Consider the following 15,065-nt stretch of genomic DNA (forward strand, 5'->3'; position numbering starts at 1 on the left):
TGTGCGCTGCATGCACACGCAGAGGAAATGCCAGTCTTGGGTTGCCCTTGGCACTGGCAACCCTAGATCTGGCCCTGAGACCAGCATCTGCAAATGGATGCAACACCTCATGTTCCTGTGTTGCAGGTTCCTCAAAGGATACCTCCGCAATCAGGACATCATCAAAATATGGTAACAAACCCAGTATTCCCTTAAGGAATGTTTTCTGATTTTATTGTCATGTTTGGTGGTTCTTAGCCACATTTTGGAAGCTGTCTTGGCTCCCATTTGTTCATGAGAAAGCCATGCTACAAGCATTTAAAATAATTCATTAATGGCAAGCTTCATAGTCCAATACCTATTACTAGGGCAGTAAAACAGGACTACCTAAAAAAAAAATTTAAAAATGTATCTGCATTAAAATATTATATGCTACCTCTTCAGGGAAGCTGCTCAAGGCCCCTCAAAAGTGGGGAGTTTTCTGCATGTTCAGGGGCCTCCTGCAGAATCTGTATCTGTGGCTTGTAAATTTTAAAAAGAATGAGAACAAGAAGATTCAAAAATATCCTAATGAAAAATGAACGTGCCCTGGATCCACAGACTAAAGTTAAGCTGATTGTCAGTTAAGGGGTGGAGTAGGGGGTGAAAAATAAAGCGAGGAGAGGGAATTTGTCTAATCATCTTCCTAAGAGTTTGTAGTATCCTGGAAGGGGAGATCTGAGTTGGGAGAAATTTCCCAATCGTTCACCCCCACCCCGATGCCTTGCTGATCCCTAACTTCCCCGAAGTAACACAAGGGTTCATCTGAGTGCATACTGAGAAAATTTCCACTCATTGAGAAATCACAATCAGTTTATCTTCATTCTGTGATTAAGAAGCAGGACTTGCAAGACAGAGAGGGCTGTTCCAAGCAGACAAGAATCTGAGCACCTCTCTTTTTAGACGATACCACAACTTGGTTCTCAGCAAGGCTGCCAAAAGGCCTGGATAAAAATGCCCTATCCCTTTAAGACAGGTTTAAAGGGATGTTATTAACCAGGTGAGGTCAATAACATCCCTTTAAGCCATTTAACATCCCTTCACACCATGAAAAGCTTCAACTGCCCATTTCTACATTAAGCCTCTGTTTTAAGGGATGGGACATTTTTTCCCAGGCCTGCTGGCAATTCTCAGCCTGACAGTTCATAATTCCCTAACAGGAGGGCTCTTAGTACTGCTAATCTAACAGCACAGTCCTAAACAGAGCAGGGACCTCTAGGGTCATCTAGTCCAACCCTCTGCAGAATGCAGGAAATGCACAAATACCTCCCTCCCTAAACAAACACAGTGACCCTTACACCATGCCCCAAAGATGGCAAAACACCTTATAAACCCATTTGCTTCTGTGGACTTAAAAAGGTGTACCTTTGCTTAGGTCTACACTGTGTGCCACTGGACTCAGAGAACCCAAGTGTCTGGGTTCCCAGTTTTCTCTTACTCTTTTCAGAACCCATTTTCATTGTTCTTCCAAAGAATCAAAGATGTTTCACATACAACGTTCAATAGCATCCACATTTAATATTGCAAAACTGTAGTGCAAGGAAAACATTTGCCCGTTATCAGAACATTCCCAGGGAAGACGATTTTCTACGTCTATAATACATCGCGGAAGCGCAGAGTTGTTCCTTCCATCTTACGCTGGTAATCAGCATCAAACGCTTCATTTTGAGCCACTGTAAAATAATTCTTCCAGTCACCAACTTCACCTGGGGAAAGATTGCAGGAGAGGAACAGGAAAGAGAAGAGGATTATGGAAACTGCAAAATCCTACTGCTGTTATTCCAGTTTCACTGCATTAGTACCCTTCGGGGTTGCTCTCCCCTGGGTGTAGGGTTTTTTTTTTATAGATGATAATCGGAGACCCATGAAGTGCTTCTCAGTTTGCTCCTTCTTCACTTGCCCTTTTCTTTTGTTAAAGCAAACCAGAGTCTGATGGCAAGATTTTTGTTTCCGCATAAACCTGCATGGACTACAGCCCACTTTGCCACATGAATGTAGAAAGTCTTCCGGAAAAGTACAGAGGCTGTTCACAAGAGCATTAAATGGCAAACACCTTAGTTTTGTTAAGCCACTTGACACTGAAACTGACCTTATCCAGATGGCATTAATGGTTGCTTCCCGTCCACCTTCTGCTTTCAAATGCAAAGGTAATCACAATAGCAACAGAACTTCCTCAGAGAACTTTCTCCATGGTTTCCCCAACACCCACCAGTCTCCCCCCACACAACTGGAGGGCTTTATTTTTTTTAAAAAGTCAGCAATTGACATAGCCCTATAGCATTATAATTATCTATCTACTAAGTCCCTTGAATCCCCAGCTTTAATTGAAAACAAAGTCTGTTTTGTCAAACAATTCAGAGGACCCAGCAAAGAGATCGTTACAGCAACATGTCAACTGCCATTAAAAAAAGACAAAAAACCCTGGTGGTGGAAGGCGATCGGGACTACGGAGATGAGACAAGGAAAATGTGGACAGGACCTGCAAAAATGCACAACTTTCTGTGCACATGACAGAGAAACACACTTTCACTGCAATCTTTCAAAAAAGATATTACCAAATAGGGTTGCCTGTGCTGGTAACCACTGGGGGATTTGGGGGGATGCAGTGTGGCAAGGGGGAGCTTTGCTGGTGCGGCAGTGTCACTTCCAGGTGATCACCTGGAAATGACATCACTGCGTCTGTGACATTCTAGCAATCCCCCAGTCACTATGGTAAAGACCCCAGAGATTGAAGGAGTCCTAGAACATTGCAGGCATGCCTCCTGTAAGTGATGTCACACTGCATCTGTGACATCATCCGCTCCTGGAAGTGATGGCACCATATCCACTCTACCACCACGCCATTTTCTCCTACCATTCAGTTGCCTGAGAGCAGGAAGGGACAAAAGGTTGCCCTCCATGGGCTGGCAACTGGGAACCCTAGTACCAATCCAAGGCTGAATCAACAAGTACCAGCATAGCGCTAAACTGTCGGAATGCCAGCATCTTCCTAGCTCTATTTCTGATGTCATCGTGCCATGATGCTGCTCTCGTGGTGTGATGACATCAGAAATTGCACCAGGAAAACGACGGCAGTCTGACAGTTTAGCGCTATGCAGGTTTGTGTGGATTCAGCCCAGGTTTGGGAAAGATTGTAGCAAAGCAATGGAAAACATGGAACGCTGCTCAAAAGAACCCTGTCCTGGTTTGGACACCAAAGCAGAGCAACACATGGGCAGAAGCAAGCCCTCTCTGGTTTTCAAAATCACATTGCATAATGGAGGGGGCTCCAACAACTAGCAACTGTTTCCTGGGATCTTGAAACGCTTACATCATTCACTTTTAACTTAAGCAACCTTGGGCAAGTTTCCTATGGGAGACCGCATAGAAATTTTCCAAATAAATAGATGTTCACCTTTCCTCATAAAAGAGCCTATCCTCTTGTCAAAAATGGTTTCGGGAAAAGTGCTGTAATTGCTCATCGGATTCTCCTTCATGACCTGGAAGGAGGTGTGATGGGTGATCTTCTGCACTATGTCCTCAGGCAAGTCAATCTCCAGGAAATCCTTTACTCGGCAGATCTCACGGGCTGGGTCCTGATGAAGACATCCAGAATGGTTTGAGTGGGAGAGAAAGAAAAAAGTAGCAGCCTGCCTAGGATTTCTTCTGTACAAGATCCTTTGGCTTGTAGAAGTTTCTGGGAGAATGCAGGAAATTGTGGAGGCACACACTTTTGGGTGCATGGGGGGCCTACAACTGATCTGTGTTTGAAGATAGTGGCTGACAGAGATATTTCTTATCCTCAAAATAAAAGAGAAATGCTCACTGAGCCTACATGACTGGCCTCTCTAATCTGCCTGTCCAGCAACATTCCTATTTTTATTCTTTCCACCACACCCTACAAGTATAGTGATACTGACTTCAAAGCTGTGTTCCTGAAAATAGAGTTCTAAGTGAAATAGCTCTATAAGAGGTATTGATAATTGCTTCTAATGGGGATGTGTTGTGGTCACGGGATCTGTTATTTCTAGGGTTGCCAGGTCCAGGCTAGTACCAAGCAGGAGACCAGGTGGGGCAAGGACATGGGGAGCGGCCATCTGTGAAGATGTGACATTACTTATGGGAAAACCCAGATGTGATGACACGCCTATGTAGGAATTGCCAAACGCTCTATAGGTTTACCACAGAGTTTCTGGTAATTCCCAGAGAGGCATGACATCATTTCCCGGTTTGCACTGCCACCAATGGTCTTTTTAGGGCACATGGAACCCTGTTTCTTATGTATGAATGACATATGAGGCAGCAACAAGAGGAGGGAGAAAGATTACTGAGAATGTTAATCATGTCTTATCTGCAGCGTGTATCTCTTCTATTGTCCTACACCTGGTTGGCTGGACTCCTTGGGAGTCAAGCAGTCACTTGGTCAGCTGGTTTGTGAGGCAAGAGCAACTGGACCTGGCACTGGCACTAAAGCACAGAACTTGCACCTTGTTGATCAGTTGATCCAGCAATGCAGCTTCTCTGCCTAAGTAGGCTACAGTGTTCTCTGGCCATGATCCTACAAGGAGGTATCACACTCATTGTAAGGTTCTGAGCAGGGCTTTTTTTTCTGGGAAAAGAGGTGGTGGAACTCAGTGGGTTGCCCTCGGCGAAAATGGTCACATGGCTGGTGGCCCCGCCCCCTGATCTCCAGACAGAGGGGAGTTTAGATTGCCCTCCGTGCCGCTCCAGTGGCACGAAGGGCGATCTAAACTCCCCTCTGTCTGGAGATCAGGGGGCGGGGCCACCAGCATGTGACCGTTTTCCAAAGGTTCCGGAACTCCGTTCCACTGCATTCCTGCTGAAGAAAAGCCCTGGTTCTGAGTATGCAAGGCAGTGGAGAGCTTCCAGCCTGGCACTTTGCCTCCTTAGTGCCACCTCTGCTTGGGCCATCTGCTGCCACCATTTCTGTGGGATGGAAGGTCAACCTGAGGGGCTATTGGCCAGGTTCACGGCCTGCCTGGCAGGGTCCTAGTTGTGATTTCTCATGCAGGCCACACGGACCAGCTCTGGCAGGGTGGTCTCTCACACTTGAGGGCATGATTGGCCAGTACCTCGCTTGCAAGTTCTGGCAGAGTGGACTCTGGTGCTGCTGGTCCTCAAACTGCTCCTCTGAGCCTTCCCGGTCTTAATCACTGGCCTGGTCAGAGAGAGTCATGACATTTATGTTTCTTCGTTGTTTAATCTGCCCTGACCTGGGTAGCCCAGGTGAGCCTGATCTTGTCAGATCTCAGAAGGGCTGGCCTTGGTTACTAAATGAATGGGAGACCTCCACGAAGATCAGGGTTGCAGCAGCAGGCAATGCCAAACCACCTCTGTTAGTCTCTTGCCATGAAAACACCACCAAGGTCCCCATAAGTCAGCTAGAGAGCACTCTCCACTACCACCGTTGCTTAATCTATTGAACATTTCCTACTTTCTCCACTTCTGTATAAAGCAATTTTTGACACTAAAGTAAATGCTAAACTGATGGTTGTTGTGGGTTTTCCGGGCTGTATTGCCGTGGTCTTGGCATTGTAGTTCCTGAAATTTCGCCAGCAGCTGTGGCTGGCATCTTCAGAAGTGTAGCACCAAAAGACAAAGATCTCTCAGAGATCTCAGGTGACACTGAGAGATCTCTGTCTTTTGGAGCTACACCTCTGAAGATGCCAGCCACAGCTGCTGGCGAAACGTCAGGAACTACAATGCCAAGACCACGGCGATACAGCCCGGAAAACCCACAACCACCATCGTTCTCCGGCCGTGAAAGCCTTCGACAATACATAAATGCTAAACTGTTGTCGAATCTTAGAAGCTAAGCAGGATCAGCATTTGTTAGTACTTGGATGGAAGACCTTCAAAGAAGGCCAAGGTTCCTATGCAGAGGCAGGCAATGGCAAGTCACCTCTGTTAGTCTTTTGCATTGAGAATCCCAGCAAAGGTCACTAATAAGTCAGCTATAACTTAATGGTACTTTCCACAACCCAAACAGTATATAAATAAATAAAGACGGTATCATTGCACTATAAACCCATTTGGACAATGTACAACATGCAACCAAATTTGGACTAACCTCTTTTACATCCTCATAGAAAACATACAGGATGCGGTGGTTTGCTCTCTCATCCCAGTAGCGCCGAACATGATCATACCAAGAGCCCCATGCAACTGTGTGATGAATAAAGACTGAATGAGGATGGTGGAATCCTGTACCAGCATGTGTTTCGCAAAGCTCAGAGTCTGTTCCCATGCATTTCCCTTCTAATCCACTAACTAGACCCACCCAGAAACCCTGAAAACATTGCTGCTTTATCCACAACATGCCAGTGCATAAGCACCCATGCACCCTGAAACTGACCTTTGCCCTCCATGAATTTCTTAACATAGCTGTCCCATGGCCCTGGGTCTGGCTGTGTCAAATTCATCCGATCGAAGAAATAGTAGGAGACCAAATTATCCTTGGCGTTGCGAGCAACATAGATAATCTGTAAGGATCAAAAGACAAGCCTTGTATGGAACAGCTAACCAGAATTATGGAGTTGACAGGAAATAAGTACAAATCCAAGAAAAGTAATACACTTACTTTGCAATTGTTTTCAAAAAAGCTTTTAGGGACAAGCTGGAAGGGGAGGTGTGTTTTGATAACACGAGGAGACGGCACATCCACCAATGTATCAACCCCTGGAGGGACACCAGAGACAAGAATGAGGGGTTAGTCTTGGAACAGGGAGCTCAGAAGCAGGACACCAGATGCCTGGTCCCCTTTGCTTACCCGAAGGGACAGGAGGCGGGGAGCAGATTTCTAGAAATGGGATCCGAACATACGTGGGCGCTCGACGTGCTTTTTCCACATCACCACCAGAACGAATCAGATCAACAATCTCTTGCATCCAGGTGGTACCTGAAGGCAAAGAGAGAGAGAGGGAGAGAGACCAGCCAATGTTGAGGGCTGCTTACTGTTGACTTAGAACAATCCAAGCATATCCACATCAGTGGGTAAAATCAGTAAAGTATGATATTTCAAAGAATTAGTTCAAGCACAATACAACATATCACCCGGAGGGTTCACAGATAAAAATTAGGGACATTCTGTTTTCATGCCTACTCTAGCCAATATATATCACAAACATTTTCTCTACTTAACTGCAGTTTATGGTTTGATTTAATCTTCTTATCTTCAGTACGCTGTGCTAGAAAATTCATTCATTTGGGGGAACGGACCTTTAAGAGAGATTTTGTCTCATTACCACCTTCCACACTGAGTTTTTGCTCAGTCTCCCTTCCCCAATAATTTTTCGGCTTCCATATGACATGCTCTGACTGAAGTCCTGGGGTTTCCCCCTTTAAACTGGAGCAAAAACAAGTTTTGCTGTAGAGTGGCTGTGAGTAAGTTTCTGTGTGAAAATTCTGCCTGCATATAAAGAATTGTCATGCTGCCTGAACACAAAGTTTAACGATGGTCATTTTTAAACAGGTATACCAGTGTTTGTTATCTGGAGAGGCCCCCCTCTCCCAAAGAAGGGACCACTCAGAACTGACAATTCTAACAACAAATTTTAAATATGTATCATCTACCATGGTACTAAAACACAAAATTATAGACTTATCAAGACAATGTTTTTCTAAGGATACCTCAGCAACTACCATCCCAGGAAAATAAGGGTAATTGGACCATAGGGTATAATTATCTAATTGTGCATGTATATGATTATTTCTTAAATAGCTGGAATATAGGATGCTATTCTTACCTATATCCCCATTCAATTGTCAGAGAAGGTTTCCTAACAAATAACAATGCCATGCAGGATGTTTTGACAAAACTACATACACTTTATTTTATTTTTATTTAAGTTATTTATAGTCCGCCTTTCTAATTGAGACTCAAGGCAGATTACACAGTGCAATTCAGTACAATCAACAGCTATGACATTCAATAAACAATACAAAAGGCTACAGGTTACAGAGATTTGAAAGCAAGCAGCAATCTGAAACAATGCTGAAACAAACATAAGCAATTTAATATTACATAATATACAACATTAATAGATGTTGCACAGTAGTATAGTCTATGGTCCCTTTCCCTTTAGCAAAGCATCTCTTTGAAGCATTTATTTAAGCACACTTGCAGACTGGTGCCTTCAGAAGTCCCCTTTCCTCAAAATCTCTATGAAACTAGAAACAGAAAAGGCTGGCTGTAGGTTGTATTGTCGACCTATTGTCAACCTATTGGCTGTAGGTTATTTGGACACACAGTTTGCCTTTCACAAAGGGTACAGGCACTCTCCATCCCTCCCCAGTAAGCTTCCTGATCATTATGGACAGACCTCCTGAAATGTTCAGAAATATTATAGACTGGCGGACAACCTTACAGCCACCGTTCCACTAAAATTATCTTTCGTGGTGTCTCACCTGCTTTGGGGTAGGTGGAGATGAGCAGGTCATCTGGCCGTGCTTCAAAATTTTCAATAGGAGCCCATTGTTGAGCAATGGGTTCCATCAGGGGGATTCCATGTACTGGCACCAGTGGATACCTTCGGAAGACCTCGGGGTGTTCATGCAGATTTTCTCTGTAGCCTTTGCGGCTCTTCATGGTGCTCCTCTGAACTATGAATATTTTGTAATCTACCCCAAACAATATAGTGGCCTCCTCAGTCTTGTGTCCTGGAATATTCTCTGGAGTGGATTTTTTATGCTTTCATATGTGGGTGGTTCAAATTCCATTTGTCTCTATACCGCTGAAGGACAACAATGAGATTTCTCCAGGCAGTAATGTTATACACCAGAAAATACCATGGCCTTATAATTTTAGCCCTGCCTCTTGTTTTGTCAGCCAACTGGAACAAAAAGCAAGGTGAAAACAGAACTCGATTGGACATTCTACTCTTCCCTTGGCATTCTTGTTTATTTGTTTTTGTTTTACTTATATAAGTTTTCCTCACAGAGAATTCAAGAACATTATATTCTACTCTTGGCATGAAAAGCTTCTACTCCCCTTACACAAAACCCGGAAGTCTTACAAGTTTTTTCTCACAAGAATCTAACTTTCCTCTTTCAAAACTGGGAATGAATGTTTAAGGGCTTTAATTTAATCCACAGCTCATCAGATTTTAGTCACAGGATTTTGATTCAACAACCATAATATGAGCACTATTTTATTTCAGCCCTGCATCTAATTGTAAGAGACCATCCACCCCTGCTAAAATTGCACAACAGGGCTATCCACAGACAAGCCAGTGATTTTGATTTATTCAGGGGATTCTCCTGGTATGCCGAAAACAATGACTTGGTGAATTAACTAGAAGCGAAGGGGGGCGCAAATAAAGCTGGACATGGACTTGTTCCAGAAATAACTTGAGAAGGGAAAAAATGGGGGCAGCAGAAGGGACATATGTTTGCTCAAGCTCCTGGACATTTGTATCTTTCTCCACAGGGAAGATATACTGAAATGGAATGCCAAATTGTTTCCTCCCCTGTGTAATCCCTCAAAAATCTCAAAGGTTGTTACTCTCTAGCATTGAGTAATACTTAGAGCACTGAACTAAGGTGGCGGAGACCCGAGTTCCTATCTCCACTCACCATGAAATTTACTGGATGACCTTTAGTCACTCATTCTCTCTCAGCCCAGTCAACTTCACAGGTTGCAAGGATAAAATAAAGGAAGAGAGGACTATGTATACTGACTTGACAGGGCTGCCAACCTCCTGGCTGGGGCTGGAGTTCTCCCAGAATGACAACTAATCCCTAGATTGCAGAGATCAGTTCCCTTAGAGGAAACGGCAGCTTTGGAAGGTGGACTCTATAGCATCCTATAGCTGCTAAGATCCATCCCCTCCCCAAACTCTGCCCTCTTCAGGCTCCACCCCAAAATCTCCTGAAATCCTCGAATCCAGAGATGACAACCCCTTGCCCTGAATGCTTGGAAGAAAGGCAATATAACAAATGGTAAAGAAGTAAATTCATCTATTAGTTGCATGGACTGCTCGTGCTGGTCTTATGCTTCTGTGATGATGACGGTTCCAGGTTCTTCTCAGTGACAATAGCAATCAGAGATGTAATTATCATCATTATAATTGTAAACAGCATCAGTTTTGCAAAATGATCACCACCTAGCCAGGCATGAAACAGTTCCAATTATGCCTTTCCTGCTGAATACCATCTTTTTCAAAAGACGTCAAAGTCCGTACCAAACAACAGACTGTAATTCGTTTTTGACCTCTTAGCAGCTAATGAATCTGGCTACTAATGATGATTATGATTATTGTTAATGACTCCCACTGAGGGTTAGGGTACAAGCACCTATAATCTCCTTGCATAAGAGATAATCACATCTGCTGATAAGATACTTTTCATCAGACTCCTTTCATTCTTGTTCCGAACAAACATTGATAGACTTGAGTCTCGGCGCAATGGATCAAGAAACAGAACATGCCCAAGGGCATTTGAAGTTTTTGTTGGATTTCGTTAAGGATGGCTGGACCAGTCAGACAGCCCTTCCTTTCTTTATTAACAGAGTGCTTCTCCTGAGCTGCAGTGCAGCAGCGTGGACTAAACTAATATTTACCATACTATCTTACAAATTGCACACAGAGAGCCTCTCCTTTGAGTTATAGAACCAATAATAGTCTATTTATTTAGAGAAGTACATTAACTTAAGTATAGCGGAGAGAAAAAGTGACTAGCTAACTAAGATGGCTTCAGATTGATAACAGGCCATCTGCTTCATTTGTCCCAGGAGGAGATACCATGTTGCTTCTCTTGGTGCATGCAGGGAAAAGGAAGAAGAAGAGCGAGGAAGGAAGGAAGTTCCCTTGGACTACATTCTACCAATCAGGGAAAGTGAGTGATAGTAGAGTAGCCAGGAAGGATACTGATAGTAGTCTGTCTACCTTTCTAACTCTATGGTACTTGTCTTCCTTTTGTTTTATTTGTAGCCTTGAAGATCTGAGCCAGAGACATTGCCAGTCCCTTTTTCTAACAGTTTTTAACCAACAACAGTGGACCACCAAACAAACACAGGTATCAAGAAACAAGAGGCTAGCTTTGCCCCACAGGCCATACTAATACACAACTGAATAGCTTCAGTAAGAGCCACCAAGCCTTCCTTTAATGAGAGCTACTTCTGAGTAGAGATGGGCACAAACAGCAATACGAACAAAAAAACCCCATGAACAGCCCAATCTGCTGTTCGCGAACAAGCTGTTTGTGAGGCCCCATTCTAAATGAACAGGTGGTCGTTGCAAGCCTCATTCGTTGCTGTTCATTGCTGTTCGTCAAGCCAGACAGTCTGGCACCTGCAATCAATTCCCTTGGCAACTTAGGCAGGGATTGTCTGAACTCTGTCTGAACTCCTGCTGTTGCCCTGGAAACCCCAATCTAAGCCCAATTTAGCTTGATAGGCAGGTCTTCCTTTCAAGTGTGGAGCTCCAAATTTGTTAAAAGGGAGCAAAGACCAAGAGGGAGGGGGGCTCCCAGCTCTGGCTTAGTTTGCAGACACTGGAGAGGGAGAGAGTTGCTGTTGGAATTTTGATAGAGTGCATTGGAGCTTGAATTTTCTTTGTGTGTGGTGAGATAGGAACCCCTTCAAGTTCCAGGGCTGCTGCCAGGCTCTGGGCCAAGCTATTATTTATTATTGGTACCTTTCCTGCTGCCTGCTCAGGTAAGGTTTCTAGGAGTGGTGCAGTAGGGACCTTGACTTGGATGATGGCTGGCGGAGAGCCTGCTGGCCCCCACAAACAGCCAACCACAAACATGTTCGTGAACAGGGCCATGTTTGTGGTTGTTCATGAGTCTCTGTTCATGGATGGCAATGAACAACAAACGTCATGTTCAGGTTTTTTCTGTTCGTGCCCATCTCTACTTCTGAGTAACAAAAAAGATCCCGAGCTACATTCCCCCCCACACCCATTATGTTACCATATTTTCTTCCAACTTACAAACAGAACATGGACTAGGAAGAATACCAAAAATCAAACTCTCAGCCAAGCATCCCAGAAAGAGAATCCTATGAAATAAAAAGTTTTATTTCATCAGATCTTTCCACAGTCTTTTCTTGGGACTTCTATGGCTACATGAGCTACTCTTCAGGTACTTTTTGGCAACCCCTACGATATATCCTCTTGGGCCGATTCACTTATTTATCCTCCTGTGTGATATATGGCATCATGTCAGCAATGCTCTTCTACTCTCTATGTAGTGAAAGAATGTGCAGAAGAATGTAAAAGAATAAACAGACACAATTTGGACTTTAAAATCACACCATTTAGAAACTAGTGAGAAAACATTTCAGTTGAAGAGGACACATTTCTGACTAGAGAGTCCCAATTCTTCAACAAAAGAGCTTCAAATGGCTCCCCCACCCCACCAAACTGGAATTTAGGATTTTTATCTTAACCTGTGACTCCCCATTCATTACAGGTGTTAACTAGTTTAGCATAACTAACATACAATCTATCTCTGATTTTAATTTTATATAATTACTAGCAGCTCTGCACCTGCTTGTTCTGCTCACCAATCCTGTAGCTTGTGGTGTTCAAGGTATTTAACAATAGTTTAAATACTGAATGAGCAGTTTGGACTCCTGCTTTAAAGAGATGCAGTAATACCTGACGAAGCAACAGACAGAGCGACTGTTTGCTGGGGAACTGCGGGCAACATTAGATTCATAAAAATGTGATCATCTTTCTCCGTAATGGGGACCCAAAGTGACTTACACCATTCTCCTCTATTTTACTGTGACCATTTCTGAGAGGGTGTGACTGGCTGAAAGTCAGCAACCTTCAGTGCCAGAGTAGGGATTCCTGGATCTCTGTGATCCTGGCCCAATGTTCTAACCACCGTTGCACACACAAGCTCTGATAAGTCAGAGAATTAATTAACCCCTCCCCCCATTGTTTAGCCATAGAGGGGATATTTTCCACCCTCGCTGCCTGCGCTGCCTGCCATTGCTGGCTTCTCATAAGTAAACCTTTGCTTCCATTGCAAACACCAGAGGGATGTGATTGACCTAATCTGTGCCAGGATGGTCCAATTGCCTTCATTTTTTGCACTGCAAGTCCCCCTAACATCCTGAGGCTGGTGGCCAATTTTTAGACTCCTAGTTTTATTTTCTGATGAGTCATGCCAGCCAGAGGCAACCACAGCTTCCCATGTCAGAAACCATATGGGTGGGGTTTTCTGGAGATTACATGGGCCCGGATGTTCCCATTTTCTTCATGTCTGGCACTGCAAACTGCTTGATCATCTTGAAGCTGGAGGCCAGTTCTGAACCACCGAGCTTTATTTGCCTCACCTGCCACTGAAGGACAGTCATATGAATCTGTTTATTGTTGTATATTATGTACTTCACTCTATACATACTGCATTTCATGACCCTTTGACTCTGCCGTCTAGCTTTTTTCAAACCTCCTATGTGAAATGGCCACACAGACGAAGCAGCCACTGTGTCTGAAGAAGTGTGTTCCAGCCCCTGGCCTGAAAGTTTATTCTTGAATAGAACTGTGTTCGTCTTTAAGGTGCCATGAGACTCGCTTATTTCTCCAAAAATCCAGCAGTTCTGTTACTAACATACTAGATACACTTCTCATACCGTATAAAGTCACCTTTTCTGGCATGATGGGCAAAAAGGCAAGAGCTGCGTAATATCTCCATGCTGCAGAAAGCTTCATCTCCATCCTCTCACCTCAACAGGGCCTTCTGCACATGCCACATGGCGCACAGGCAAAATCAACAGCTGCCTGTAAACACGCATTCTCTGTGATGGCCCAGATCTTATGGAATGCTCCCCCTTTCCTGGCTTTCCACAAACTATGAAAAACTGAATTATTCAGGGGGCAGGACTGGGGCTGCCCCGTGCTGCAGAGAGGTAAGCTGCAGTACTGCAGCGCAAAGATCTGCTCATGACCCGAGTTCAATCCTGGTGGAAGCCGGGTTCAGGTAGCTGGCTCAAGGTTGACTCAGCCTTCCATCCTTCCGAGGTCGGTAAAATGAATACCCAGTTTCCTGAGGGTAAAGTGTAGATGACTGGGGAAGGCAATGGCAAACCTCCCTGTAAAAAGTTTGCCAAGAAACTGACGTGATGTGACATCCTCAGTGGATCAGTAATGACTTGGTGCTTGCACAGGGACTACCTTTACCTTCTTTCTTTTTTTTTTACACCAGACTGTGCTTTTAAGAAATGGTTCTGAGAGGTGTGTGGGAAAGGGACAGGGACTGTAAACTATAGTACTGTGTACTGTCTGTTGCTGCAACTATGCTCCTACCGGGTAGTTCCTCATCAGGTAATGTCATGTCAACTTGCTTATGTTTTGTTTTCAACATTGTTTCCAGCTCTGTATCAGATTCTCATTGGGTTTCAAATTTTTGCAATCCTTACCCTATTGTATTTTTTATCAAATGTGCCAACCATTGATTGTATTGACCTACACCGTGTAATCCACCTTAGGTCTCAGTGAGGAAAGTGGACTATAAATAGCACAAAAAAATAAACACTAACGAGAAAAGAAAAATAGCAATCCTGTATTAATCATATCTGAAGAAGGAAGCATTGACTCTGGAAAGCTTATACCTTAAAAATCTTGTTGCTCTCTCAGGCCCTAGACTCAGATACTTCAGGCTAAACTGGTAATAATGCTATCGCTCTATGCATGCACAGGATAGATCTACTTCTGAGTGGCAATGCCCGGAATATGGGGTGAGGCAGTGTGGTGCAGTGGTTCACTAAGATCTAGGGAGACCAAGGTTCAAACTTTCAAAGCTAATAAGAGGATAAAATAAGGAAAGGAAAACGTGCACCCCTAGGAAGAAGAGGGGAATAAAACCGAAAGAAGATTCCAAAAAGAAACCCCTGGGTATTCTAGAGGTGTGTTTATCTCAGCCCCTCAGCTCACTTCCGGTGAGAAGGTTGCTATGCTAATTCACTGCAGCAAAATGAGACCGGAGCGCAGCCGCGCGTTCAAGGGTAACGAACAGTGCGATCCTATGCAGTTATTCCAGTATAAGCCCATAGCTTTCAATGAATTTACACGGGAGTAACTCTGCATAGGATTACACTG

At 44.0% G+C, this 15,065-nt stretch overlaps 1 protein-coding gene across 1 annotated transcript; it reads right to left on the minus strand.

The window, feature by feature from the left end:
- Positions 1 to 1,516: 1,516 nt before the first annotated feature.
- LOC129338577 (sulfotransferase 1 family member D1-like) lies at positions 1,517 to 8,642 on the minus strand. The gene is made up of 7 exons (XM_054992918.1): positions 8,425 to 8,642; positions 6,788 to 6,916; positions 6,599 to 6,696; positions 6,374 to 6,500; positions 6,089 to 6,183; positions 3,413 to 3,593; positions 1,517 to 1,724 (listed from the first exon to the last, which is right to left on the minus strand). The coding sequence occupies exons 1-7, from the start codon at positions 8,603 to 8,605 to the stop codon at positions 1,612 to 1,614; spliced, it is 924 nt and encodes a 307-aa protein (XP_054848893.1). The 5' UTR covers positions 8,606 to 8,642; the 3' UTR covers positions 1,517 to 1,611.
- Between the last annotated feature and the right edge of the window lie 6,423 nt (positions 8,643 to 15,065).

The sequence above is a fragment of the Eublepharis macularius genome, chromosome 12 (assembly GCF_028583425.1).
Source record: "Eublepharis macularius isolate TG4126 chromosome 12, MPM_Emac_v1.0, whole genome shotgun sequence".
In the NCBI taxonomy this organism is placed as follows: Eukaryota; Metazoa; Chordata; class Lepidosauria; order Squamata; family Eublepharidae; genus Eublepharis; species Eublepharis macularius.

Excerpts from the sequence above, each read along its gene's own strand:
- LOC129338577 (XM_054992918.1), bottom strand. The coding sequence starts at position 8,605 with ATGAAGAGCCGCAAAGGCTACAGAGAAAATCTGCATGAACACCCCGAG. Across the intron at positions 3,594-6,088 it reads TCTATGAGGATGTAAAAGAG|GACCCAGCCCGTGAGATCTG; the intron begins GTTAGTCCAAAT and ends TGTCTTCATCAG. Across the intron at positions 1,725-3,412 it reads AGGCTCTTTTATGAGGAAAG|GTGAAGTTGGTGACTGGAAG; the intron begins GTGAACATCTAT and ends ATCTTTCCCCAG.